Below are 25367 nucleotides of genomic sequence, written 5' to 3' on the forward strand. Positions count from 1 at the left end.
GAATGGCTTTAATTCCAGAAAGCTAATGCCACATTTTAGTAGAATTCTGGGTTTGGTTGAAGGGTTGGATTTCCTTTAGTCCTCAGATATGTAGCCCTATTAACTATGGGAAAAGATTCAATAATAAAGTATGGTTACTCAATTAACATGGAATTCTTTTTGGAATTTCCATGCTCACTTGATTATAGATACTTCATTGGAGGCATCACACAGCTTTGAGGGAAAACCTCAAGGTTTGCCCTCAGACTCGATCTTGAGTTGCGTTCTCACAAAATAAATTTTGGTGATAAGAACACTGCTTCCAATTGCTTTTTCATTCTGTGCTTTTTCACTAGAGAGTGAGTTGGAAAATGAATGAAATTAGTAGTCAAATCTCCTGTAGGCTGTTCCTCTTTCTCAGCCGTGGAGAGGTTTTGCTGTCAGGCAGTGTACAATCAGGACATAATTTATGCTGACCTATTCTCATGTAGTACATTTTAGTGTATTATTTCCAAGTTTTAAAAATTAACGAGATACTTAAATGATTAAGCTAAAGAAAAATTGCCTGATCTTTAAGAGTATCTTTAAAGTTGCTTCCTCTAGTTAAGAGTAGAACTAACAGTACAAGTGTTTAAGTGCAAACCTATCCAGCCACGTTAACGACAAATTGATTCATTCCTGCGTGTTCTGCAAAGGCGCGGAAGACCGTTGTCACCAGCCTGGCTGCACGTGGCCCATGGTACTTGGCCCTTCTGCAGATTCATAATGCTCTATTTTCTGTTTGCCTGAGAAAGGGAAGACCAACAAGTCAGTCCTCAAGGAACCCTTTTTATCGTTTCTTATTTTGAGATCATTCAAGAAAATTCAAGGTTGGAAGTGTGCTGAATTCGTCTGTCTTGAATTCTACAGATACTTTTGAAACCCCTCCTCTGCCAGGCTCTGGGGATAGCAAAGTGAACAAAACAACCTAATCCTGACCTCACAGAGTTTATATCTAGTGAGGGACAATATACATTTAAACAAATAAATAATCAGAGCAGTTACAGATTGTAATAAGTGCTAGAAAGGAAATAGAGAACTGGGATAAAGAATAATGGGGAGACAGGATATACCTTTAGATAGACGATCAAGAAGGAACTTCTGGAAGGGGCCTTTCATCAGAAAGATGAGAAGAAACAGACAGAGAGCCAAGAAGAGCAAGTGCTTTTTGCACCCTCTCTCCCAATGTAGAGCTTTCGTATCTCGAGATGAAAAAAAGTCACCATATGTGTCGTTAACTCTTGATGGTGAGAGTCACGAGCAATATTAATTTTAGAATGAAAACAAGTAATAGCCCAATTTTTAGAAAAAGTATTAATTTGGCTCTAGTGTTATATCTGTTTCAGAATTTGAACTATATACCTCAACCAGTTAACTAGCGTGTTATCCAAGCCAGTGATTAAATCCAATATTTTCTCTGAACTGAATAACTCGAAGATTTTCCGAATGCTCATTTCAGTTACTGATTCTTTTAAAGTCCATATTCTGTGATATATTTCATGGCTCTTTGAGATGAATTTTAAAGTGAGGTAGAGGTATTTTCAAGCCTTTTAGGAATTAAAAAAAAAAAATTGAGGTGTCAAATGAATGTCAGAAGGGATGGTCAGATATTGTAGGTATAGTTCGATCTACAGCCATGGAATATTACTCTGTGGGGAACCTTAGAGACTGTCCAGCTCCTTATTTAACAGATGAGGAAGCTGAGGCCCAGAGATGGTAGTGATTTGTCCAAGCTCTCGGGGTTCTCCTTATCTTTCTCTCTGGCATCCTCTTCTGCTGCTCATGTGTTGATAACATCATCCCCCATTTCCTCTCATCTTCCAAAATGCAGCCTGGCATCCTGGAAGGCGTGTCTCCCACCTCAGAGGAAGGGAGCTGAGCAATCTAGGGCTTGCACAGAGTCACAGCATGACTTCAGTACTGTGTTTGAAATGCTGTGAAATTTCATTGCAGATGCCCACATTCCAGTGACTCTTCTGCATTAAATACAGTAAAAGGTCACTTTTCTAGGGAGTGTTCCAGCAGCCTCCACGCTCTGAGGCATCAGCCCTGGAGGTAAGAAAAGCCTCTGGGCACTGAGCTGGCTGAGCCAACACTTGGCCTGGAGCCTTCTGCTTGGAGCCTCACTGGACCGTCTTTAACCTTCCTCACCTGGACATAACTGCTGCTGCCTCTGAAGCTGCCTGCCACGCTCTCCTCCTCCCAGGACTCTGTTTCTGTTTTACACTGCGGACTTGTGTCCACTGCAAGCTCTTGAGTGCAGGGCTGGAGTCAGATTCACGTTTATGACCTTACAGTTCTATTAAAGGACTTCATGCAGAGTAGGAGCTCAATAAAGTTGAGTGGTTTGATAGAAGTTTGCTTAAATTCGTTAGCGGATTTCCTAGCTTGAGGCAGAGTAAGAACAGCAAACCTGAGAGGACTGGGGATGTTAGAGGCTGACCCAGTCAGCAGCATGGTGAGTCATGGCAGCCGGAAGAGGGAACACAAAGGCAAGTGCAGAGCTCAGTGTGTATTCATTCAGTAGGCACTTAGTGAGTATCTGCTGTGTGTCAGACCCTGTATTATAAAGCATAGTACAAAGAACAGATGTTAATGGTGGTTGTGAGCCATTTAGAAATTATTAATTACATTTAGCGTACTTGAAACATACATTGGATTAGCTGTAATATTTTAGATTGATATTTTGGTTTCTTCATATACTAGTTCTCAGGTGGCATTTGGGTGATCAAGAGTTAATTGCACAAAGTGAGCAAATGCCCCTTTCTCAGTCCTTGTAGTATGTGTATTACAGACACGTAAGGAGAACTGCTAACGTTGTCCCCTTTCATCCTCCAGCAACAAAAGCGGTATCAACAGATAAAGAGTTCTGCCTTGGTAATTCAGTCTTACATCCGGGGTTGGAAGGTGAGTTTCAAAGAAATGAGCCTTATTTATTTGGAGTTTCAGGTTCTTCACAAAGGATGATGTCTGTAGACTTACTCTGCAGGGGAGCGTTCCTTGTCTCCTGCCTACCCTGTAAACAGTCAGATGGAAAGAATAAATATTATGGGCCAAGCTGAAGCCCTTGTGACCACGTCTTGGCCACTTCCTTTTAACCGACTTTCTTTTCAAGAGCATTATTCTCTGAGCAGGAAGTCCTTGAAATAATACTGTCCATGATTTCAATATCCTCTTGCCCCCTGTTTGCAAGGGAAGTTGTAGTCCAGAAGGCTGTCTCCCACTGTGCCTCTGTAACCGTGAGTCCTGCCAGACCTCAGCACCCCCAGCCCAATGCCTTCCATGACTTCCTGGTGACCGTCTTGCGGCCTGCCCCATAGTGATTGAAAGATCCTGAGCTCTGACTGTTCTAGTGGGGGGTCACAGTGGGTGACTTGGTTCCAGTTCCTTTCTGCCAAAGCTTGATTCAGGGGTCAGCAAACTACGTACAGCCCACGGGCCAAATCTAGCCTGCTACCTGTTACCCTACAGCTTGAGAGCTAAGAATGGTTTTTATATTTTTAAAGCATTTGTTTGAAAAAAAAAAAAGACGAAAAGATTTCATGATGTAAAAATTATATGAAATACAAATTTCATATAAATATATACATATATGAAATACAAGTTCACATAAATAAAGTTTTATTGGTATGCACCCATCGTCATTTATTTTGCATCTTGTCTGTGGCTGCTTTAGTGCCACAACAGCAGAGTTGAATAGTTGTGATGGAGAACATATGACCTGCAAAACCAAAAACACTGACCATCTGACCTACAGAAAAAGTTTACTGACCACTGCTCTCGATCAAAGATAACTTCAGGGCCTGCTCTGACCACTTGCCTGTTGGGAGACTTTGTGGAGTAGGCTGGATCCAGAGCGGCTGCTTCAAGGTAGTTCTCAGGCCGGGAACCCCTTCCCAAGGTAGAGCCGTGGGCCAGGAGTCCAGCGACGTCAGTTGACCGTTGTCTAGGCCCATGGGCCACCCAAGGGCTTGGTAGCTGTCCCACGCAAATGCCAAAATACAAATCCAGGCACGCAGAGTAAGTGAAGTTGCTGCTTGCAGGCTCTTCTTTGACCTTGTTGCTGAGGCCTGGGTGCAGGTCTCTGATCTAGAGACCTTTAGAGGAAGGATTCAAAGTCCACCTCCAAATCAGATGTCCTCCTGACCCCTACAAAATCAGTTTCCAGCAACTGCTGGAAAGAAGCCACTGGGTTTGGACCAGTGAGATAATTTTGTTATAGTAAATTTTTAAACATCTCTTTTGAATAAAAAGTACAGTTACAGTTACATTCCAGATAATAATAATAAAAATGATCAAATGGATTGTGCTAGACCATTGGAGATCCTCTGACCATACTCTGAGAACTGTTCTTTCCATCTGGTGTGCACCAGCTTGTATTGCTGTGGTCAGATTTGTTCCTGTCACATATGTGGGCATGGGGGGCTGCTGTCGCAGTCTGAGTGGGGGCTACCCTGTCATGCTTGATGTCTTCATTTACCACCTTCTCTAGTCCATCCATTAGTCCATCTCATAGTCCATTTCAGCTAATAAGCCACTTCCCCTTTTCCTTTCTTTACATTTATTGATTTTTCACTTGAGAAATGGGTATTATGATCATCTCTTCAGGTATTTTTTCCAAGTCACTATGGATTCCATTATTTGGTTAACTTTCTATTTTTCTGCGTGATTCTGAACCTTAGGCCCGAAAAATCCTGCGGGAGCTGAAGCATCAAAAGCGCTGTGAGGAAGCAGTCACCACCATTGCAGCATATTGGCATGGTACCCAGGTAGGCCAGAGACGCCCCAGGACAGCAGTGGGTCAGAAGTAGTGTGTGAAACAATGACCCTCTTATTCGGGGACAGAAAATGTTTCACTGGCTTAAGCTTCTGAGCACGCATTTGCCTCTCGCTCTTTCCACCATTTTGGTGTGGGGTGGCGGCACACGCTTTCGCGTTGACTACTTGGTGGTGATCCATGTCTTTCTTCTTCTTTCTCCATTGGGAACCAGCAGTAACCTTTCCTGCCTTAAACTTTTCTGTAACTGCTTTTCAAATGCATCACACAGGCACGGAGGGAGCTGAGCCGGCTGAAGGAGGAGGCTAGGAATAAACATGCTATTGCAGTTATATGGGCTTACTGGCTTGGATCGAAGGTACTCGATACGCACATCCCATCACTCCGTCCTGGAATCTGCAATAATCAGTCCGTATCTCTAGCATCTCAGGGGATGAATGACTCCAGTTAACAGTGGCTCACACGGGTGCATGTCCAGCAGCTGGATTTAATAAACCTGGAGATGTTAGTGCCAGTTGTGCACGTGGGAAGCTTAAGCATGTGTAGGAAAAGACAACTAACTGTGTACTAATGAGGCTCTGGTGTGGTTGCTCTTTTTTTTAAACCCTTAAGTAACTTGCACGTTTAGTTTCTTTTTATTTTTTCCCTTTATTCCCCCCCGACATATACTGACAGTTTTCTAGGGGTATTTTTGTGTGTAGGGGGCATGTTGGGAATGTTAAGTTTTGGGCTTCTATTGGTCTTCCATAACGTGTTGACGATAGAAATGCCTTTCACGCATGCCATAAAAAATATTAATCCATGAGAGAAATTGTTTGTTAGCCTCACTGTAAGAGCTATTGATTATTATCAGCAAAATATTATATGTGAAAAGAATTATCATCTGTGATTTGACAGAAAGCTATGTTCATGCAAAGCTAGCTCTAATTGCCGCTGAAGAATCTCAGGAATTTCAGCATCAGCTGTTTGTTTTCAGCAACAAAGGCCTCCTGAAATGCTCTCAGTAATCCCCAGGCAGAGCTGTGGGCTCTGTGAACATTTCACATACCCCAAGGGACCAGAGTTTTAGATGTTTTTGTTATTTAGAAAAATCAAAGGTCATCTCTGCTAAAAATGTGTATTCCAGTTAGAAACACAAATACCAATATAGCCCGATCTTTTTAAGTCCACCTTGTCAGCATTATAAGCCCATCTTGTGAGAAAGATAAGAAAAGTCAACACTTGCCTGCATAAAGATCTTAACTTGCCAAAAACTAACCAAAGTAGTTCGTTTGTGTTTTCCCTCGAAAACCTGTGAAGAGCTAGTTCCTTGAGTAGACTGAGGGAAGTGGTCCCAGCAGAGGCAGAAGGACTCTTAGATGGTTCTTCCTGGATTTCTCCACTGAATGAGCTCATTTCCCAGTCTGAGGACTATCACCTAATGAAAAATCAATGCCTGTCTGTTCCTGTCTTTTAAAATAACATGCCTCAGATTGATTTTTCCCTAAGATTAATTTTTAAACTTATAAATTGTTTCACTTTTTATCTTGCTTCAGTAGATTTCACTGTTTGGCGCCTTAGCTGATATTGGATTTTGATACGTGCTGTTTCTGATTTTCTAACTGGAAAGAATTTGGAGTTTTGTTTTTTTTTGTTGGAACTTCGGAGAAACAACCTTATTCCCTTCCAAGTTCCTAAATAGTTGTTCACCAGAGATGTCTTTTTATTCCAAATGAATGAACTCAGGGATTCCCAGTCTCCGGCCCCTGGGCTGGCAGCGGTGGGATGTCCACTAAAATCCTTTGGCACCCCTCGCTGTTCTGCAGCTTTGATAACTAGTGAGTGTGGAGAAGGAAGTGCAGAGGGAGAGGGAGGAGGGAGACAAAAGGAAAAGAACGGAAGTAAGGGGGGGAGGAGTGCTGACCTTGGGTACCTCACAGATTGCCCTTCTCTGGAACAGAGCCTCAGGGCACTAAAAATACGCGGGACTGCTCCCGCCTGACTCTGATTCTTTGGGTTTAAAAGATTATGCACCATTCCTCTATCATTCTGAAATCCTTGTTCATAAATGGGCTCTTCTGTTTGGTGGGGTGTCTTTTCCCGTCATTTGTGCTGTCTGCGTTGGGCTGTCTCTTTTATTTACTATCTAAAACGTTCTAGGCTCGAAGGGAGTTGAAACGCTTGAAGGAGGAGGCTAGGCGTAAGCATGCGGTCGCTGTCATTTGGGCTTACTGGCTTGGACTGAAGGTACTTCCTCACCCCCTTCCTTCTGCCCAGGGTGAACTCAATGAAGCCTAGCACCTACTAACCCGAGAAAACCATTGATTATGCTTGCTGATGGTCTGCACAGTCTTGACAATGTCGTCTTGCCTAATTTTGTTTCTTTTTGAGAACAAACCTACACACTAATGTTTTCTTTTATTGTGATGTATTTCTTTAAATGATAGATTTAAAGGAATAGCAGTGTGGCATATATTATCCAAGAGAATTTGTTATCCAAGTTCTGTTTTATGTTATCTTTATGAGAATTAAGTTTTTTTCATTCACGAGACAGAATTTGAGTAGTTGAGCTACCAGCTGACGCACCGTCTGCAATGACCAGCCTCTCATGACAGGCTTTTGTTTCTCTTTATCCACCTATTCTGTTCCAGCGGTGGCTCCTGGAGCAGAGCTTTCTTCAAACCGACCACCATTCTAATTATTCAGCATAGAAACCAAAGGGTTTTGCACATTTTGATGAGTAAGATGAGCAGTGGGGTTAAAGAGAACTTCGGTTTCAAATGCCTGCTAATTAGGGCAGGATTTATTTCCAAGTGGCGCTTACTGCTTTAGGGAAGGACACGCATAAGTAGATATGACTCTGAGCTCTGGAAAACCTTTGAGAACTACCTTAGGTAGTGTAAGGATTTTGTCTTCCTAATATTCAATAACTTGTCGCCATAGGGAGTCATCCATATTGTCTTTTTGAGATAATTAGGCCCCTTTTTGACACTATTCCTCTTTATTATTTTTACTTTAATACTATAACAATTCATCTTCTTATAAATATTTGAATATTATCCAGGAAACCATTGCCTCTGAATCTGAATAGCATTAGCAGTGTCCTTAAACTCTGCTTTGAACAGTCTGTGTTTTTCCCTGAAAGGTTAGCCTGTAAACTTTTGGTAAATTAACCTTTTGATTAAACTGAATATTCATCAAGGAATTTTTGAAGTAATTAAGAAGTAACTTAAATACGAATTTAAGATGTTCTATTTCAAGAATTCTGAACAAGTTTTGTAACTGCTTTTTTTAAAGTCAAAACTGAGGGTTTTATTTCCTATTTTATTCATATGTTCTAATTTGCATTCTAATTTTCATGAAAGAAAGGAATAAACACTGAGTCAGGATTTTTGCTATCTATAATGATTTCTACCAGCAACATCATGTTTATCTTCAGTTTTCTGGGCTTAATAAACTGCATATCATTTCAAAAGCACTTTCATATTAGCAGTGTGTGCTAGTAACCTATAAACCAAATTCAGTTTGTAGGTGAATGCTGTTTATTTTCCAGTTTCTAACAAAACAGATGTGTCTTAGTATGTTACATTATTATTGGTGTGAAACAAGATTAAACTTCTTTGAAGTCCAATAATGTAGTAATTTCTTTTTAAAGAATTATGTTGATATGAGCAGTAGTTTTGCCCTTTTAAATGATCTGATTCTTGTGGAATTGGTTACAAAGTTCAGCAGACCCTTTTAGGACTCCCGGGGCGTGTAAGGGGAACTCCTTCTGTATGTCAGCATGCTGTCACCAGGCTTTGTCAGTGCGTAGCTGATTTCAGGAGAAAGGGCCTGTCCTGTCAATATCAAAAAGCATGTTGCAATGAGCTCAGTTACAGTGAGGTTCAACTAAATGTAATAGGACTTCTAACATATTTCCAAGGATATGTTTTCGTGAACCTCACTTTAACGTCTCTGCTTTCCTACGCTATTAGAATGTCAGGAGCCAATTAATAGGTACCATTTTTCTTCTCCCGGTCCCTTACCTTATAAGTTTGAGATTTGAAATGGTTCCAAATCTAAAACTCCGTGGCTGAGAGAGAAATGATAATCAGTAACATAGAATGTGAATAAAAGGAAGAGCTGCCTATGGGGTGTATGGGAGAATTTTTAAACCTTAATAATCTGCAGGTATAGAGGAGGGGTGTGGCGCTCAGATGTCCAAAGGGAGCAGGCTGGTCCCATGCATGAGGGAGGGTTAGGAACGAGGGGACCTCATGCCGCCTGGAGCATGCATCTCTCCTCTAAAGGCAGCAGCAGCTACTCTGGTCTTCTCAGCCCTTGTCATGTGGGAATGGGGCTCTCTGTTGCTAGATCTTAGCAAATTTTAAGAAAAACTTGCAGTCTGAATTCCTCTGTGAAGCTCTTAATTTAAAATATGCTTATAAAACATTTTTCTACAAACCGAACTTGCTTAGTAGGTTGCTAGCTTGTAACTTCTAATGTAGAAACATTTTGAACATGTGCTATTAAACCTGGAAAACTAGAGACAAAAGAAAAACGTTCATAATGTCTGAATTATTCAAATAGGCTAATATTTTGCTAAATTCTAACTCTCCCATTTATAGCTGGATGTAATAAATATTTTACATGTTTTTCCCTCAATTTCAAAATATAACTATTTCATTCATTCAGCAAACACCTCACTCAGTTATTTTATTTGTTAGACATTAGTTTACAATGTAAATACAACTACTTAGCAAGGAATAAATAGGTAAATTAAAACTATGATATGATGTTGTAAGTGCTACGATAGTATTCAGTAGAAAATTTCGTGTGAGGATGAGAGAAAAATTGATGTAAGTAAATGGAGGATAATGTAGTTCAAAAGCTTCTTTTTAAGTACTTTTTTTTACTCATATCAGTTCTCAGTGTACAGTTCTAAAGTCCTATCTTTGTGTGCAAGCCTTTTGGAACTGCAATATCGTTCTTCAGGCATTTTTTGCCTTTTAGGGACAGTTTGAGGCAAAAATTACCTTATATAATTTTTTCTGAAATGTATTTTGATTTGTGACGAGTTTGCAGCTATGCCTGTAAAGTTTTTCTCGTCAAGTCATCAGACTCTTTAAAAACTAGTTAAGAGGATTTAAAACATCAAAACATTCTTGTATCATCACTTTGCATCTCCTAATTTATTTTTCTCTGACTTAAAATCCACTCTCTGAGTATGCTTCAATTATTTTACTACATCCAGAAAGGCACGTGTAAATTTATTTGCTCCACCTCTTTTCATATTTAATAGAGGTGTGTCATCTTTATGGGTATCTGCTGGCCACACTTTAACCTCTGTATTCTGCTTCTTCTTTCTAAAGGTACGGAGAGAGTACAGGAAATTCTTCAGAGCCAATGCTGGAAAGAAAATTTATGAATTTACTCTTCAGAGAATTGTAAGTTTACACTTTTTATATGGCTAATTAGCGTTATTGGATTAACCTGTTAACAGTACCAACTCAGGAATATGTGACTTATTTGGTAACTGTTAAATCATAACTATGACACTAAGAGATTGTGACTGTGTTTTAATCATTTCCCTCAATTTTTGGCAGACTTGTGTCAGAGTTAGTAGTGGCTCGTATATGATTAATAAAATGTTTTTCTTCTTTGACAGAAAGAAAATACTTTGGGGAAAGTGAGCCTAAGAAAGCCAAGTGTCTTAGTTCAGGCTGCTGTAACAAAAATACCATAGATTGGCTGCTTAAACAATAAACACTTATTTCTCACAATTCTGGAGGCTAGGCAGTCTAAGATTCGGGGTACCCACATGGTCTGGTTCTGGTGAGAACCTCTGGATAGTTTCCTGATGTGGCAGAGAGAAAGAGACGCAAGCTCTCCTATCTTCCTATGAGGGCACTAACCCCATCACGAGGGCTCTACCCTCAGGACCTCGTCAAAACCTAATTACCTCCCAAACCCCCGTCTCCTAATATCATCCCTTTCGGGGTAAGGGTTTCCACAGAGGAATTTGGGGGCAGTGCCTGACATCTTGCCCTGCTAAACTGCCATGAGCTGCTGCAGGGCGAGCTTGGTAAACAAGTGAGTGGCTGGAGGGGAGAAGGAGAGCGAGGCTGTGTCAGTCTTCCAGGGTGGGTTCTGAAGTTCCCCTCTGTCCTTCAGAGAAGTTGATGTAGTGGTGAAGCTTGCCAACTCTGCAGCCAGCTTGCTCTGCCGCTTACAGATTTGTGACATGAGCAACTTTCTTAACTTGTGTGGAACTCGTTTCATCATCTGTAAAATGGCGATGATACTGGCAGGAAGCTGATAGAGTTGTTTTAAGGATTAAAATGGGATAATGATATAAAGCTCTTAAGTGCCTGGCCTGTCTTAGGTCCTCTAGAGCAGTGCTGTCAACAGAACTTTCTGCAGTGCTGGAAATGTTCTCTGTCTTTGTGGTACAATAGAGTGGCCACTAGCCATGCATGCCATTGAGCACCTGAAAGGTAACTAATGTGACTGACAAACTGGATTTTTAATTTTTTTAAATTACTCAAAATTTAAATACAAATAGCCACACGTGACTAGTTGGCGACCTATTACATGGTACAGCTCTCTAGTGTCAGCTGGTAATAGTTTTGATGTTAATATTAATATTAGTTAGTGTTTTTCTTTTCTCTTAACCGTTGGTGGAGCTTAGATTTCCCAATCAATGCGAAGAGTAGAACAGAGACTTTCCAGAGAAGTTACAAAGTTTTATGGACTAAAACATACTAAATTCCACTGAAGACTGGTTTGTTTGATTCTGGTTTTACAAAACAATGTCTTTTCTGGTATATTTTACTCATTTGAGATTTTCTGTCACTCCCAACACAGGTGCAGAAATACTTCTTGGAAATGAAAAATAAGATGCCCTCCTTATCTCCAATAGATAAGAATTGGCCATCCAGACCTTACCTATTCTTGGATTCTACTCACAAGGAGCTAAAAAGAATTTTCCACTTGTGGAGGGTAAGAAATGTCTCGTTATATTTTTTCAGTGACTTTTTATCATATATTTTGGGTGTTTGCAAAGTGTTATGTAAAAGCCCATTTTTACCATGTTCGTTCTCTAGCCTCAAGGAGAATGACTTGAGGACGTTGGTATTTTTGAGTCGTGCACTGTGCTTGGCTTTCTGTAGGAAATCCTAGAGCAGCCAGGTGGCCCCACGGTGGTCTCCCCTCGTCCACGGTTGGAACAGAGAGCGTGTGCCCGCATCGTCTTTCCCTTCCAGGTCACAGCTGCGTTCAAGTAGTTGTTTTTTTTCATCTTTATCTGAAGGAATATTACCAGAGATCGAAATAATAAAATTTGAATATCTTCAAACAAACGATGTAGTTAAATCCTGCAAATCATAGGGGTTTACTTTGTAAGATTTATTGAACACATAGACATAGATGTGAACACACAATTTTTTTTTTTAAAGATTTTATTTTTTCTTTTTCTCCCCAAAGCCCCCTGGTACATAGTTGCGTATTTTTAGTGGTGGGTCCTTCTAGTTGTGGCATGTCGGATGCTGCCTCAGTGTGGCTTGATTAGCGGTGCCATGTCTGCGCCCGGGATCCAAACCGGCGGAACCCTGGGCCGCCAAAGCGGAGCACGTGAACTTAACCACTGGGCCATGGGGCTGGCCCCTGAACACACACATTTTGATAGGCTGGAAAAAAAGCTTTAAAGCCCCCCCAAAGACATTAAGGAGATTAAAATTTCCTTCCACTTGAATTAAAGGGAAGCTGAAAATCTATTAGATGTAGCCTTATATTTTGGCTTACTTAATTTTATAGGAGAACATAACATGTAATTTAGGTATTGCCCAGTGTGGGGTACATGGGGTATTTGTATAGACATTGACCTTTTCAATAACTTAGTTGGTAAATGGAATGCTAAACATGTACACGTATCAGATATAATAAAATCGTTAGATTAAAAGCCTTGTATTTGGTAAGTGAATGATTGATGGATTCCTCTTCCGGAAACTCTTCTGTCCTGCACTAGGCTTGTTCTTTACCAGGATCACGTATGTGTTAGAGAGACATCATCACTGATTGATGTATTGCTTGGTAGCAGCACAACGTATGAAACTGGATTCTGAGTTCTGTTCTCTAACTTAGTGAGTCAGTTTTGTGAGATTCACCAACATTTCAGTGTTTCTCTCCCCTCTTAAATCTCACATAGAAACTATTTTCAGAAATAACTGTGGGGAGCTGCTAATGCCGGGATCTGCTCTGCCTCCACCCTCGCCTGGCTCCCAAGTCTCGCTTCTACCTCCTTGGGTCGGGGGTGGAGAATGAGAGGGATGTGTTTTTTCTTGAAAGGTGGGGCAGCAATGCTAGCATTCCTTTATACAGTTATGTTGGGGCTTCTCAACCACACCTGTAACTGAATTTCTTAGAGAGTTCATCTAAAAAACCTGGCCCTGCCCCTCTACCCGCCGCCCCCCGCCCCCCGCCATCTCCTTGCAGTGCAATCTCAGAATCAGGGTGAAAAGGAGGTTTCTCAGGTCCCATGTCCACAGTGTACAGTTAGAGTGAGGGATGTGGAGTTTTTCAAACTATAGGTCATAGCATATTTGTGGGTCATGAAATCACTTTAGTGGGCTACTACCAGCATTTTTAAATGAAATACACCAGAATAGAAAATAATGGAGTACACAACATGTAGAAAGGGTATTTTTTAATGAAAGATAGGCACCTGAGCTAACATCTGTTGCCAATCTTTTTTCTCTTTTTCTTCCTAAAGCCCCTCAGTACATACTCTCATTGTGAGTGCCTCTGGTTGTGCTATGTGGGACGCCGCCTCAGCGTGGTCTGATGAGTGGTGCCATGTCCGAGCCCAGGATCCAAACTGGCAAAACCCTGGGCTGCCGAAGTGGAGCGTGCAAACTTAACCATTCGGCCATGAGTCTGGCCCCTTCCAATCTTTTTTTTTCTAGTAATGTTTTGTGACGCTTTTGTGTCGGTTGACTATATGCGTGTGTGTAAATGTATGCACTGGGTTGTGTTATATGGTGTTTTTCTTACTGCGAATCTCCGTAAAAGAGTGTGACAGTGTCAGGACTGAAGGATGTCCGGGGACTGACATCATAATGCGGGAAGACAGTACTCCCAGCAGGGCCCTTGTCTGTTTCCAAGAAGTATCACCAATTCTGCAGTACAAGCAGTGAAACCACAAAGCAAAAATGCTTCTGGCCTTGTAAATGAATATTTCATACACATTTACTCTTATTCTTGCTGCTGTTAAATTGACTTAGCATATTGAAGAATGAGTAATGCTTTATTTAAAGAAGTGATGTCTTATTTTTCTTTTCTTCTTTTCATATCTCACAGTGTAAAAAATACAGGGACCAGTTCACAGACCAGCAGAAACTTATTTACGAAGAGAAACTAGAAGCCAGTGAACTCTTCAAAGACAAGAAGGCTCTGTACCCATCCAGGTATTATGGCTTTGCTTTACCCATAAAGTCAGTATTTTAAACGTTTCTCAAATATGTTCGTAGGTCTTTTCTAGTAGAGTCTGATTTCAGTAATACATGAGAGATTTTTAAGTTTTTGAATTATTTTATGAGGAGCTGGATATGAACACACATAAACACATTTGAGCAGTGGCTTTCAAAGTGTCCTTGAATGAAACAGGGTTACGTTGGTTGATTTTACTCCATTGGCATTAGCTCAAACACTTCACTAAATAATCAGAAGTCGCCATTTAAAATGAAAATTGTATAGGCCATTAAGATAAATTTATATTGTAAATTCCTATTAGTTTGCAGAGACTAGGCCAATTTCTGTTGGCAATATAGTGAAATTGCCATTCCAGTCTTGCTACTGTAACAAGCTGGGTCAGAACCTCATTTGTAAGATAAATGAAGAGTGAGCCAGGATATCACTTTGGAGCGTTGCTTAAGCACTGGTCTGTGCTGGCCTTTGGTCCGTCCACTCCCTGGGCGTGGCTTCAGTGGGCTGTGCAGCAACTTCAGTTCCTTTATTGTAGACACCAAGTACTTAATAAAAGAAGCAACACCAATTGCAAGTTTGCCAAGTGACGTCCTTGGGAAAAACTGCTTATCTGAATATTCTTACATCTCCCAAGTTTATTCCTGAATGAATTCCTATCCCTTTTTCATCTGGTGTTTATAAAAAAGTAGCTTGTACAATTTCAAGCCAAATTTATAACAATTTTTAGTTTTTCCAAAGACTGGCCTAGAAATAAAAATGCATTATGTGCTAAGTATATTTGTATTTATTGTATATGGTATGTTTCTATTGTCTGTGTCTTTACACGTTTGAAAGCTCTTCCTTCTAAAGGATTAAATAAACATAAGTTGCCAGACTCATTCAGTTGAAATATTTTAAAGGACACAGCTTTCTTGGTCAGCTGATTTGGCTGTTTGAGGTGGCATATATTGTAAGTCAAACATAGCATCTAAATCCAAAGTTGTCCATAATGCCTGCTACATAAAGCATATTCAAACAGGAAAATGGTCTATATGCTTTTTCCAGCAACCAATTTCATTCAGCTGTTTATATGTTTTCAACTTGTGGAATAACCTTCTTAATGAGCATTCTTTGTAGATGAATCTTCAGAAACTGGAGGGAGAAAAATGCTTTTTTGAAGAAATAAATTCAAAGGCTTTAGTGCTCTTTGTTATTAAAAACACATTTGAATGTGAACAACAACAATAAAAAATGTTAGCATCAAGCCAAGTCCTTTTGGGTAGTTTTATCAGTCTTCAGGGCTGGTGGCGTGCTCACCCTAGAGCAGTGAGAGGGGTGGAATAATTTACCCTCCCACCACTGTGTGAAGCAAGCGGCAGCTCTTACGGGTTTCAGCTTTTATATCCTGGGAGCTGTGAAATGCTGACCACCTACGTGGATTTTTCTTCCCTGATCCTCCGCCCACAATGCAAGCATTTAAAGTTGTATTTGCAGATTGCCAGGATAGCAATTTTATGGCTCTAAATGAAGCACCAGGGTTTTTTTTCTTGGTGTCTTCGAAGAAGCTGCCCTGAGAGTGTCACCCGACCAGTCTTTAGGGAGGTTGACATCTTAGGGTATGTGCACGATTATGCCTCTTGTAAGATGTAATTGGTTTGAAAGAAAACTGCCTGATTCAGAATGTTTGCCTGGGCCCCATCTGTCCATTTAGAGGCATGTCCTAGGAGGAGAGGCCTGATTGTGTTTTGCTATATTGCCTATTTAGAGCCAGAGGTATATGGTAATGGTAAGTGCTCCATAGTTTTCTTCTAAAGTGGTTGCTCTGTATCTGTTCTTCCCCGGAAGGCCTATTGATTTTCTCACTCTGCAAGAAAATGAAATTTTTCTTTGGAGCAGGTGATGGCAATGATTTGTGCTCTTTTTTCCATTGTCACATGTTGTTTAAAGGCATTAATAAATCGGTTTTGGGCAGCTGTCAACTTTATATTAACAGATTAGAAGGAATTGCCATTTTCTTCACATGAGGCCATGCCTTTGGGTCTTGGCTACCATTCTTGTGGGTGATTCCTATCCTGATTGTTCCATGTGATAAAGTTCTTATCAAAGACCTACCTACCAAGTGCCATGATCACATCAGAAAAACATTTGAAATAGGTTTAAGATTCTGTTTTCAACTTATATTTAGTGCAGGCGCAAGTATAATGTATAACATGTAAAATAAATTAACTTTTTATGAAGTTGTCAGATACTCTTAGGAATCAACTGATCTGTTAGCTTTTTCCAGTGATACTTCCATTTGAAACCATTTCTAATGTGAGGGAATCTTCTTCCTTTAGTGTTGGGCAGCCATTCCAAGGGGCTTACCTGGAAATCAACAAGAACCCCAAGTATAAGAAACTCAAAGATGCCATTGAAGAAAAGATCATCATTGCTGAAGTTGTGAACAAAATTAATCGTGCTAATGGCAAGGTAAAAATGTTAATCCTAAAGACATATGAGAGGTGTTTATCAGTTGGGACAGTCATCTTTAGTTTTCTGAATGTTAAAATTTGCATTTCTTTTTCTTGGCAGAGTTATTGTGAAGGAAGCTATTTTCCCTTACCTTTAAAACGTGGTGGAATTTTGCTTATTCTCTGAAATTTTTATGAATTAAAATGTATTATCTATGTTCTGTGGTTCTCAGTTTGTATAGGCGTGCATGCTGAAAGGTATTGTAATAAAATGTGTGTTTCTGCAAATAACGAATGCTTTAAACTCATGGACCATTTTTGGGTATTTTTGATCATTGGTTTTCCTTTTTGTTTTGTTTTGTTTTAGAGTACATCCCGAATTTTCCTCTTAACAAATAATAATCTCCTTCTTGCTGATCAAAAGTCTGGACAGATCAAGTCAGAGGTTCCCCTGGTGGATGTGACCAAAGTGTCGATGAGCTCACAAAACGATGGCTTCTTCGCTGTCCACCTCAAAGAGGTAAAGCTTCAGTCATTGACTTGACTGAAAGATTTCTGCGTTTATTCTGTCTTTTAGCCATTGACTTAAAATTTTCCACATCTGAATAATCCTGTTACTTGAAATTCACATGTCCTTACTGATTTGCAAATTTTAGCTAATGTGTAGAAATACCAAGATATTTTAAATGATGCTTCCTTCTGTTGGTTCTTCCATGTGCCAATTTAGCAAGTGTCTTCTTGTTTGTCTTTAACTTGGTGATTTTTCATTAAAGAATGCAACCACAGTAAAACATCTGCCTCGTCATTTTGACCTAAAGCCTTTTTAGTGTTTTGTGCTTTTAGCTTAAACAGGACCTCCTGACCCAGGTCGAGTGGTTAAGAATGTAGGCTCTGTGTTAGTCTCACTAACTTTACGCTGACCTTGGCCAAATCATTTAACTTCCATGTGCTTACCTAGTTTCCCTTCTCTTTAAAAAGGAGATAGTAACAGTACCTCCTTCACAGCGTTGTTATGAGGATTAAATGAGACGCTGTATGCAAAGTGCTCAGGACAGTGCCTGTCACAGAACAGTCACTGAGTAAACGGATGTTGGCAAATAGCAGCCATATTTAGGGACGTGCAAATGCTGAGTGCCACCCTCCATCCTCCTAAACTTGGGACAATCCCATAAGCTTAGTTCAGCCTGTTTTCCCCCCTGTGGCTCTTAACCTAAAGGGGGCTTATCACATCCTGGGACAGTGGTCCTCAACCTCCATGACACGTTAACACGATGCTGATGCCCAGGCCAGACTCCTAGTCCAATCGCGTCAGAGTCTCTTGGAATGGGCCACAAGCATCCTATTTTCTGAAAGCTCCCAGATGAGTCCCTTTGCAGCTGAGGTTGAGAGCCACTGCTCTAGGATATTTGTTGGAAGTATTGTTTTTGCTATTTTTTAAACCAGATCACCGAGGAGTGTTTTAAACAGCTCTTTCAGAATGAGTTACCGGTTAGGTCAGTGCTTCTTGAACCTGAATGTGCACACAGATCACCCAGGGACCTTGTTGTGGATTCGTATGCAGTGGCCTGCGGTGGGGCCTGAGAGTCTGTTTTTCTAACAAGCTCCCAGGTGATACTGGTGGTACTTCTGGTCCATCGGCCAACCTTTGGGTAGCAAGGGGCTGGGTAACCTTGCTGAAGTGCTCTGAGCAAGTTGGAAGAAACACTGCTTTTGTCCTTATTGTTTATGCGGAAGAATGGACTTGAGTATCTGATTTTTTAGAGAGACTGTAAATACGTTTTCAGCCAAGTCGGTAAACATTTACCTCCTGAGCTGTCTTTAATTGTGATTGTCTGACCCTTGGTTTGTCCTTTCAGGGCTCTGAAGCAGCTAGTAAAGGAGACTTTCTCTTCAGCAGTGATCACCTGATTGAAATGGCCACCAAGCTTTACCGGACGACTCTCAGCCAAACCAAACAGAAGCTCAATATTGAAATTTCCGATGAGTATGTTCTTGAGTTGCTTGAATATACCTTTCACTTTCAGCTTTGTCGTTTTAGTTGAGCAGTCCGACCTCATTCATTTATCCAGACACTACTTAAGTAACCGAGTCTGTGTTTGTATTTGTTCTGTTTTATGGATTTGAGTGAAGGATGCTGACCAAGTCCCTGCCTTCATGTGCCTGACATCTAGGTGGAAGAGAATATGCACAAATAAGATAATAAACAGGTGATAGGACTCTGAGTAGTGGCAAGTGCTTGTGGAGGGAACAAAGCAGGATAGTGAGGTCGGAGAGGCCTCTTGGATGCAGCGACATTTGGGTCGAGACTGGAATCAAGTAAGACAACCATTGATTGAGCCAGGCAGCCGTCTAGGGAGCTTCCAGGCAGGGAGGTGGCAGGTGCAGAGGCCCTAGGGCAGGCGTGAACGCTGTGACAGAGTGAAATGCTAGGAAAACACCCTGGAGAGAGAGGCAAGCACCCGGCCATGTAGAGCTTGGTAGCTGAGGTCAGGAGGTGAGATTTTACTGAGGATGATGGAAAGCCGTTTTACGTTTTGAGCAAGGGTGTGGCATGATCTGATTTATGATTTTCAAAGCTTGCCTTGGCTGCAGTGTGCAGAATAACTATGGGGAGGCAGGAGTGGAGGCAGAGAAAACAGGAGCTCCTCGGAGCTGTGTAGAGTGAGGATGCTGCGGCTCAGGCTGAGGTGTGAGTGGGAGGCACTGAGAAGTAGTCGGATTCTGAATGTGATTTGAAGGAAAACAAGAGGACTTATTAACAGATTGGGTGTTCAGTTTTGGGCCTGAGCCCAAGTGGTGGTGCCATTTACTGCAATAGATGACACTGGGGAGAGAGGGTCTGGGGGCGGCAGGGACGAGGCGAAATCAGGAGTTCTGTTTGGATGTGTGATATTTGAGATGACACTTTTTCGCATAGATGACTAGACTTAAGAGAATAAGCACTCCATGTTGATGAGCGTTCATTAGTGCCGAGACTGCTATAAATGTGAAATCTACTTTTTTTACTTAGCATCAGGTCTCCAATTATAGAGACTGATTATTTGCATGTAGAATGGAGCATCCCCCCCATTTATGAAATCTGTCAATATTAATGCATTTGAATGAATTTGAGTTACTCTCTTGATTGATACTTAATTAGTTACTTTTCAATGGATTGTTTACTATCTGCTTATATACTTCTTTGCATGTATAGTAAAAATTTGCATAACCAGATTACTCAGGAAATGTTTTATTTTCTAATTAAGATTTTGCCAGTCTATTCTATTTCAGTGCTTCCTAAAAGCTTTTCTAGAATAAATTCATACCCACGTCTATCCCTTTGTAAGCCAAACTAACTCTTGTTGATGTGTTAGGATTTACAGAACCTTGGGGTCAGGGTCTGTTCTCAGTGAACACTGAGAGTGGGGTTTCGATTGGGTGCGAGATGGCCCTTTATGTAGACCCTAAATGGGGAGTTGCAGTTGGGACTAAATCACTCTTCTTCTTATTGAGTCCTTTCTCATAAACAAAGAGTATTAGAAAAAAAGATAATAGCTAATTGGGTTAAGTCAATTAAGGTTTTAACCTGTAAGGGCCTGTTAGAGCTTTAAACTCCCTTTAGATGAAATTTTTCGTAACTTAGGGTGCTGGGCTTATGTCTTGGCGGGACTGGTAATTCCCAGTCTTCATGGGAATTGTATATTCTATGTATTCCAATGCAGAATCCATGGATTCTGTGTATTCCAACACAGGAGCACCTTGGCATATGGATGAAGCAGCCTCGTAGTTGCCTGCTACATTAATAGGGCCGTCTTTACAGAGAAAATCACACCAACATCCAGGCTAGAAAGGAGTGCTACTTTTACGCATTTCCCAAACTGGTATTCTGAGAATGCTGCCTCTGCAGGATGTTAATAATGGTGTGCTGTGAAGGATATTCTCCGGAGGAAATTTACGTCTTCCTTTCCTGCGGCACTTCTCAGGGCCTCTGCAGTCTTGTTGCGCATTACAACTCTCCTGAGGGGTCTGGGGGATAGCATGTGCTGTGTTTCTCAAACGTAATCAACCACAGAACCCTCCAGTGGCTCTAACGGTTTGTGTTCAAGGCCCACGATCACGGAACACTGATGGGGCTCGTTTGCTTCTGGGCAGCAGGGACTCTGCCTTGTCACAGAGGGCTGTGATGTCCTGGTTGCATAAGCTTTCAGTAAACATGCTTATCTGAGTGAAGATTTACAGCCTGGCCACGTGAAGAAAACAGACATTAGTAGCTTTGTAAACCACTCCCTAACACCTTTCCTTCCCCAATTCCTAGTTCTTGGTTGGTCTCAGAAAAATAAAATAGCTGATGGAAACTTGCCTGGCCCCCGTGGCCCCTTGTCCAGGCAGCACGGGAAGCGACATGCCTGAGCAGGGTGCCCATGTAGCTTCTGTTTGATCACCTCTGGGAGCTCTTAGGCAGGGGTTACACACCTCCTTGAGAGCATTTTAAATTAAACGAAATTTTACAAAGTCATGGGTAGGGGCGCCCGTGATGTCCTTTTCAGCCTAAGTGGCTTTAGTCTTTCATTGCTATGTAGACTAGTGTTGTCAACAGCATGCAGGTCAGTGACCAAAACCTTCCTCAGTGCATCCTCTTCAGAAGGAGAAGTAGTTATTCTAACAAACCCAGTCTCCATAATCATTATGGATAAACTGGATATCAGTTTACTGGGGGAGAGTCAAAGTCCTGTGTACTCCTCAGAGCGGTTTTAACCTGCACATAGAGAAGGAATAATTGAATTCATGGAGAGACTCAACTGCTTTGTAATCCCCAGTCCTTAGACTCCCAAACTGTTCCATCTGTAAATAGATTGCATTATGGATAACCTTAAATAGGATGCATGGCATTTGTAGAAATGAAGATCTGAATATATTAAAAACTAAAGTGAGTATGTTCTGCTAAACCTTTTAAATATACATTGTGTATGTGTATGTATGTATACACACATACACATAATACATGCACACATCATTTAAGTTGCACTGTTGTTTTTCTGAATATTTTAAATCCAAACAACTAATCTATGTCCCTCTTGTTGTGGAGTTTTAACTGGTATTGATGCTGTGAAATAATGCATCGGACGTTGTTTGCTGGAGAATAATTCTCTGATTCTCTACATGCTTACTGGGGGCCGTGCTTCAGTTTTCTCTTGTATGAAATAGAGATAGATAATAGTACTGACCTCATAGGTTTGTTTTAAAGTTGAGTTAATATATAGAACTTACTAAGAACAGTGTGGTGTATGGTAAATGCTCAATAAATTTTAGCTATTATTATTTCTAAAGTGAATTGCAATCAGGAATTGTGACCATGGAGACAGCCAATGTTTGCTAAAGTTTTTGGGAAAGAACTCCCTATACATTTACTATACTACAAGTAATCTTTGAAAATTAAAATGTAAAAATATTTGATTTTTTTAAGTATGTTATTTGCGTTAAATTTGAAAGATTTTTTTTCTTTGGGGCACGTAGATATAAGTATATGTGCTGGAGAGATATCTCAGATAGGTGAATTTGGAACTATAGCTTGTTTTTTTCAATCTTTCAAGTGGAAAAGAAACAACCCATTTAAAAACTCAGAAGTCCTGTCATGTTCAACTAACGATGAATCAGAAACTTATGTGTCACGTTTCCCTCCAGTAGATGATGTTTGCAAAACGTGGGCTCTTTAGACTTTGGAACTGAGACTAATGTGTACAGAGCAGAGCTGTTTTGATCTTTGCTGTTGTCGTGGATGCCAGCAAACGCACGATCTGTCACATGGTTGTTAGGGTGACACACTTAATTATATGCCAATAACTCAATTATAGGCCAGTATGAGAAACCTACTAGAAACATGGTACCATTTTACCGATTCTGATGGTGGAGAGAAAAGAGCCCTGGCCTTGAGATGGGAAAGCCTGGGTTCTGGTCCAGCCATGCCATTCACGTGCCTCCCCAGTCATGTCATCCTTGAGGGCAGGGACCTCACTTTACCCAGCCAGGTGTCCCTCACAGCACCCAACCCTGGGGGAAGCCAGTGGTATGTTTGTTGTAGGAAGGTATGACGAATAATCTTGTGGACAAGCACCTGACTATTGATGGTCTGTGAAAGGAAAGATTTGGACAAGAATGTGGTTTCCCACAGTGTGGTAGGAGAGCAGGTGGCTTTAGGTGTACACCGATAGATTTTTAAATTTTTATAGTTTTACATATATATTTTTTTAACAGGTGTTAAAAATATAAGTGGCAGATCAAACTTGTGATTTTATCGTTATAATTCCATAGGGCACAGCTGTTTTGAAATATATTTATTTAGACTAAAAATAACTTTTAGCATAGTGAGCGGATATGGCTAACATTGTGCGGGAAGTATGTGAGTAACCAGCGTTTGGAAACCGTAGTCTGGAGGGTCTCTAGACCCCTTCCTTTTCTGAAATTCTTTATTTCATTTTCTCAACTTGCTGATAGTTTAATGGGACCCCTCCCTCAGTCTAGATTTTTGCTATGCAAAAATGGAGAAAAACGGAAAAGTAGCACATTGGTCTTTCCATTTGAAACGTGGAAATAATTATTAGCCCTTCTTGCCGTATTTTGGGAGACGATGAGTTAAGGAACTCCACTTTACTTAGGGCTAAATGGTGACTGCTGGAAGTAAAATCTCACCGAGCACCTGGTGATTAATTCTGCGTACAGAAGTGCTAATGGGAGGGGAATACTTGTCAAGACCAATATCTATTAAAAAACAAAAGCTAGTATTAGTGTAATTGTCAGCTGTTTTGTGTGTACTTTTAAAAAATGTGTCCTATTCTTTTCTCCTAGGTTCCTGGTGCAGTTCAGACAGGACAAAGTATGTGTGAAGTTTATTCAGGGCAACCAGAAAAATGGGAGTGTCCCAACGTGCAAACGAAAAAACAACCGGCTCCTTGAAGTTGCGGTTCCGTAGCTGGCGCCTCCTCTCTGCTTTCACGGACTCGTGTCTTTGTTATAGTGCAATTTGGTTTTGTTTTGTTTGGGGTTCATTGTATGTTTGGGAATTGCTGAAGGCTAATACTGTTAGAGTCCCTTGGCAAAATAAAAATATTTGACTAATCAATTTTTATTATTGGAATAGTTTTAACCCCTTAGTACACATTCTGTCCTGGGGCAGGATTGTAGAAACTAACAGCATCTGTGCCATGTCCTGTGTGTTCTTTGTTTAGTGATCGTGTTAGGTCTGTGTACCCTAAATCAACGTATTACTCATAAATCATTAATACATCTAACTATAGGAAACGGTCTTAAAAGACAGTGCATTCATTCATCACATATTTATTGAATGCCTACTCTGTGCTAGGCACTGTGCTAGATGGTATGAAGATTTAATAGGAACTTTTTTTTGTTTTTAAGGCCGTTGCATCCTGGCTGGTTTGTGCTGGCTTTACTAGAGCAAAGAGAGTTTGAAAATGGGGAGACCAAAACAGTAGCTGCTGCTTACGGACAGCATTCTTAGGAATCCTGTAGTATGATCTTTAGCAATTTATACTTCAAGAAGGGCTGGTCCTAGGAAGTAGAAATATATGACTGAGTAAAATGCCTCTACATGTGGTTTCTATTTGAAAAGAGAAAACTGACATTTGAAGGGGACTTTTAATTTGGTCAGATCTCTTGTAATTGCTTTTAACAGTAGAAAACAGAGTCAGTCTTATTTTAGAAAAAGTGACGGAAACAGTCCAGTAAGATTCTATTTTCCTGTTTCTGGTAAACATCATATATGATCCTACATATGCTAATATCTGCAGAGTGTTGTTTTCACCCAAATTTGAGTAAATATTTGAAACAGCTAATACAGTGAAGGGCTGAAAGCCTTTCTGATAGTGGCAAGAGTTCTGTACGATGTGCAATAAACATCCAAGATCTTTTTAGAAAGTTTTATTTATACTATTCATTTTGTATGAGAGAGGTGATTGGTACAGGGTGCATATTTTAGTCAAGGATCAAAATTGTTTGTGTTCATTTGCAGGACTTTTTTTTTTTTTCAAATTTACAGTAAGGATTCATTTTGGAAACTACATTTAAACTTTGGAACCAAATTGTTTCTTATTTGGGAGGATAATGTATATACATTGATATGTTAAATAATAAAACTGTTCTAATTTGGTGCCATTTCCTGGATCACAACTGTATTTTTGTATTTTAAGCTATTTTCTTATGTTGTGTGTCATTGTATCGTTGCACAGAAAGGCTTTCCAATCCGAACATTCTGTGTTCTCTGTGTAATTGAATTTCACTTATCTTTTATAAACCGGAAACATTCACTGAAAGTATTTTCTGGGGCTTTTCTTTTAATTTTTGTACTAAAAAAATTGGTCCCATAAAGACATTTTCAGAAGCCTTTGTGTTTATTGGAGCAGGTGGGGGACACAATTCCTTTCTTTTAGTCTTTTCTAGCGTGGATGTACAGCGGTAGATTGACAGTTCCTGAAATAGGTGAGTAGGAATTTGGAACTGAGAGGTGTTTTTTAAAAACTTTTTAAAAAATATGTAATACATTCACATTGTCCAACATACAAATAGGTAAAAAATGATATATACTAGAAGTTCTCCATCTCATCAATCACCCCTCTGCTCAGTTCCCGTGCCCCGCCCAAAGTTAACCATTGTTTTCAGTTACTTTTGCATTACTTTATGCATATGCTTACAAGAGGAAATGAAAATAT

General features: G+C 40.4%; 1 protein-coding gene across 7 annotated transcripts in view; it reads left to right on the plus strand.

Moving 5' to 3' along the window:
- The window catches only part of LOC124238003 (unconventional myosin-Ib), a 179916-nt gene extending 154945 nt beyond the window's left edge, over positions 1 to 24971 (plus strand). For 5 of the 7 annotated variants that reach the window (XM_046658306.1, XM_046658308.1, XM_046658307.1 and 2 more), the window contains exons 21-31: positions 2857 to 2925; positions 4701 to 4787; positions 5067 to 5153; positions 6935 to 7021; positions 10129 to 10203; positions 11624 to 11758; positions 14114 to 14220; positions 16555 to 16687; positions 17036 to 17188; positions 18525 to 18652; positions 23491 to 24971. In XM_046658306.1, the coding sequence (XP_046514262.1) occupies positions 2857 to 2925; positions 4701 to 4787; positions 5067 to 5153; positions 6935 to 7021; positions 10129 to 10203; positions 11624 to 11758; positions 14114 to 14220; positions 16555 to 16687; positions 17036 to 17188; positions 18525 to 18652; positions 23491 to 23614 (1185 nt within the window). In that variant the 3' untranslated portion in view covers positions 23615 to 24971. The remainder of the gene's footprint in view (positions 1 to 2856; positions 2926 to 4700; positions 4788 to 5066; positions 5154 to 6934; positions 7022 to 10128; positions 10204 to 11623; positions 11759 to 14113; positions 14221 to 16554; positions 16688 to 17035; positions 17189 to 18524; positions 18653 to 23490) is intronic. The other 2 variants (XM_046658311.1, XM_046658312.1) reach the window with 2 other exon arrangements.
- Positions 24972 to 25367: the final 396 nt, after the last annotated feature.

This window comes from Equus quagga, chromosome 4 (genome assembly GCF_021613505.1).
Source record: "Equus quagga isolate Etosha38 chromosome 4, UCLA_HA_Equagga_1.0, whole genome shotgun sequence".
Classification (NCBI taxonomy): Eukaryota; Metazoa; Chordata; class Mammalia; order Perissodactyla; family Equidae; genus Equus; species Equus quagga.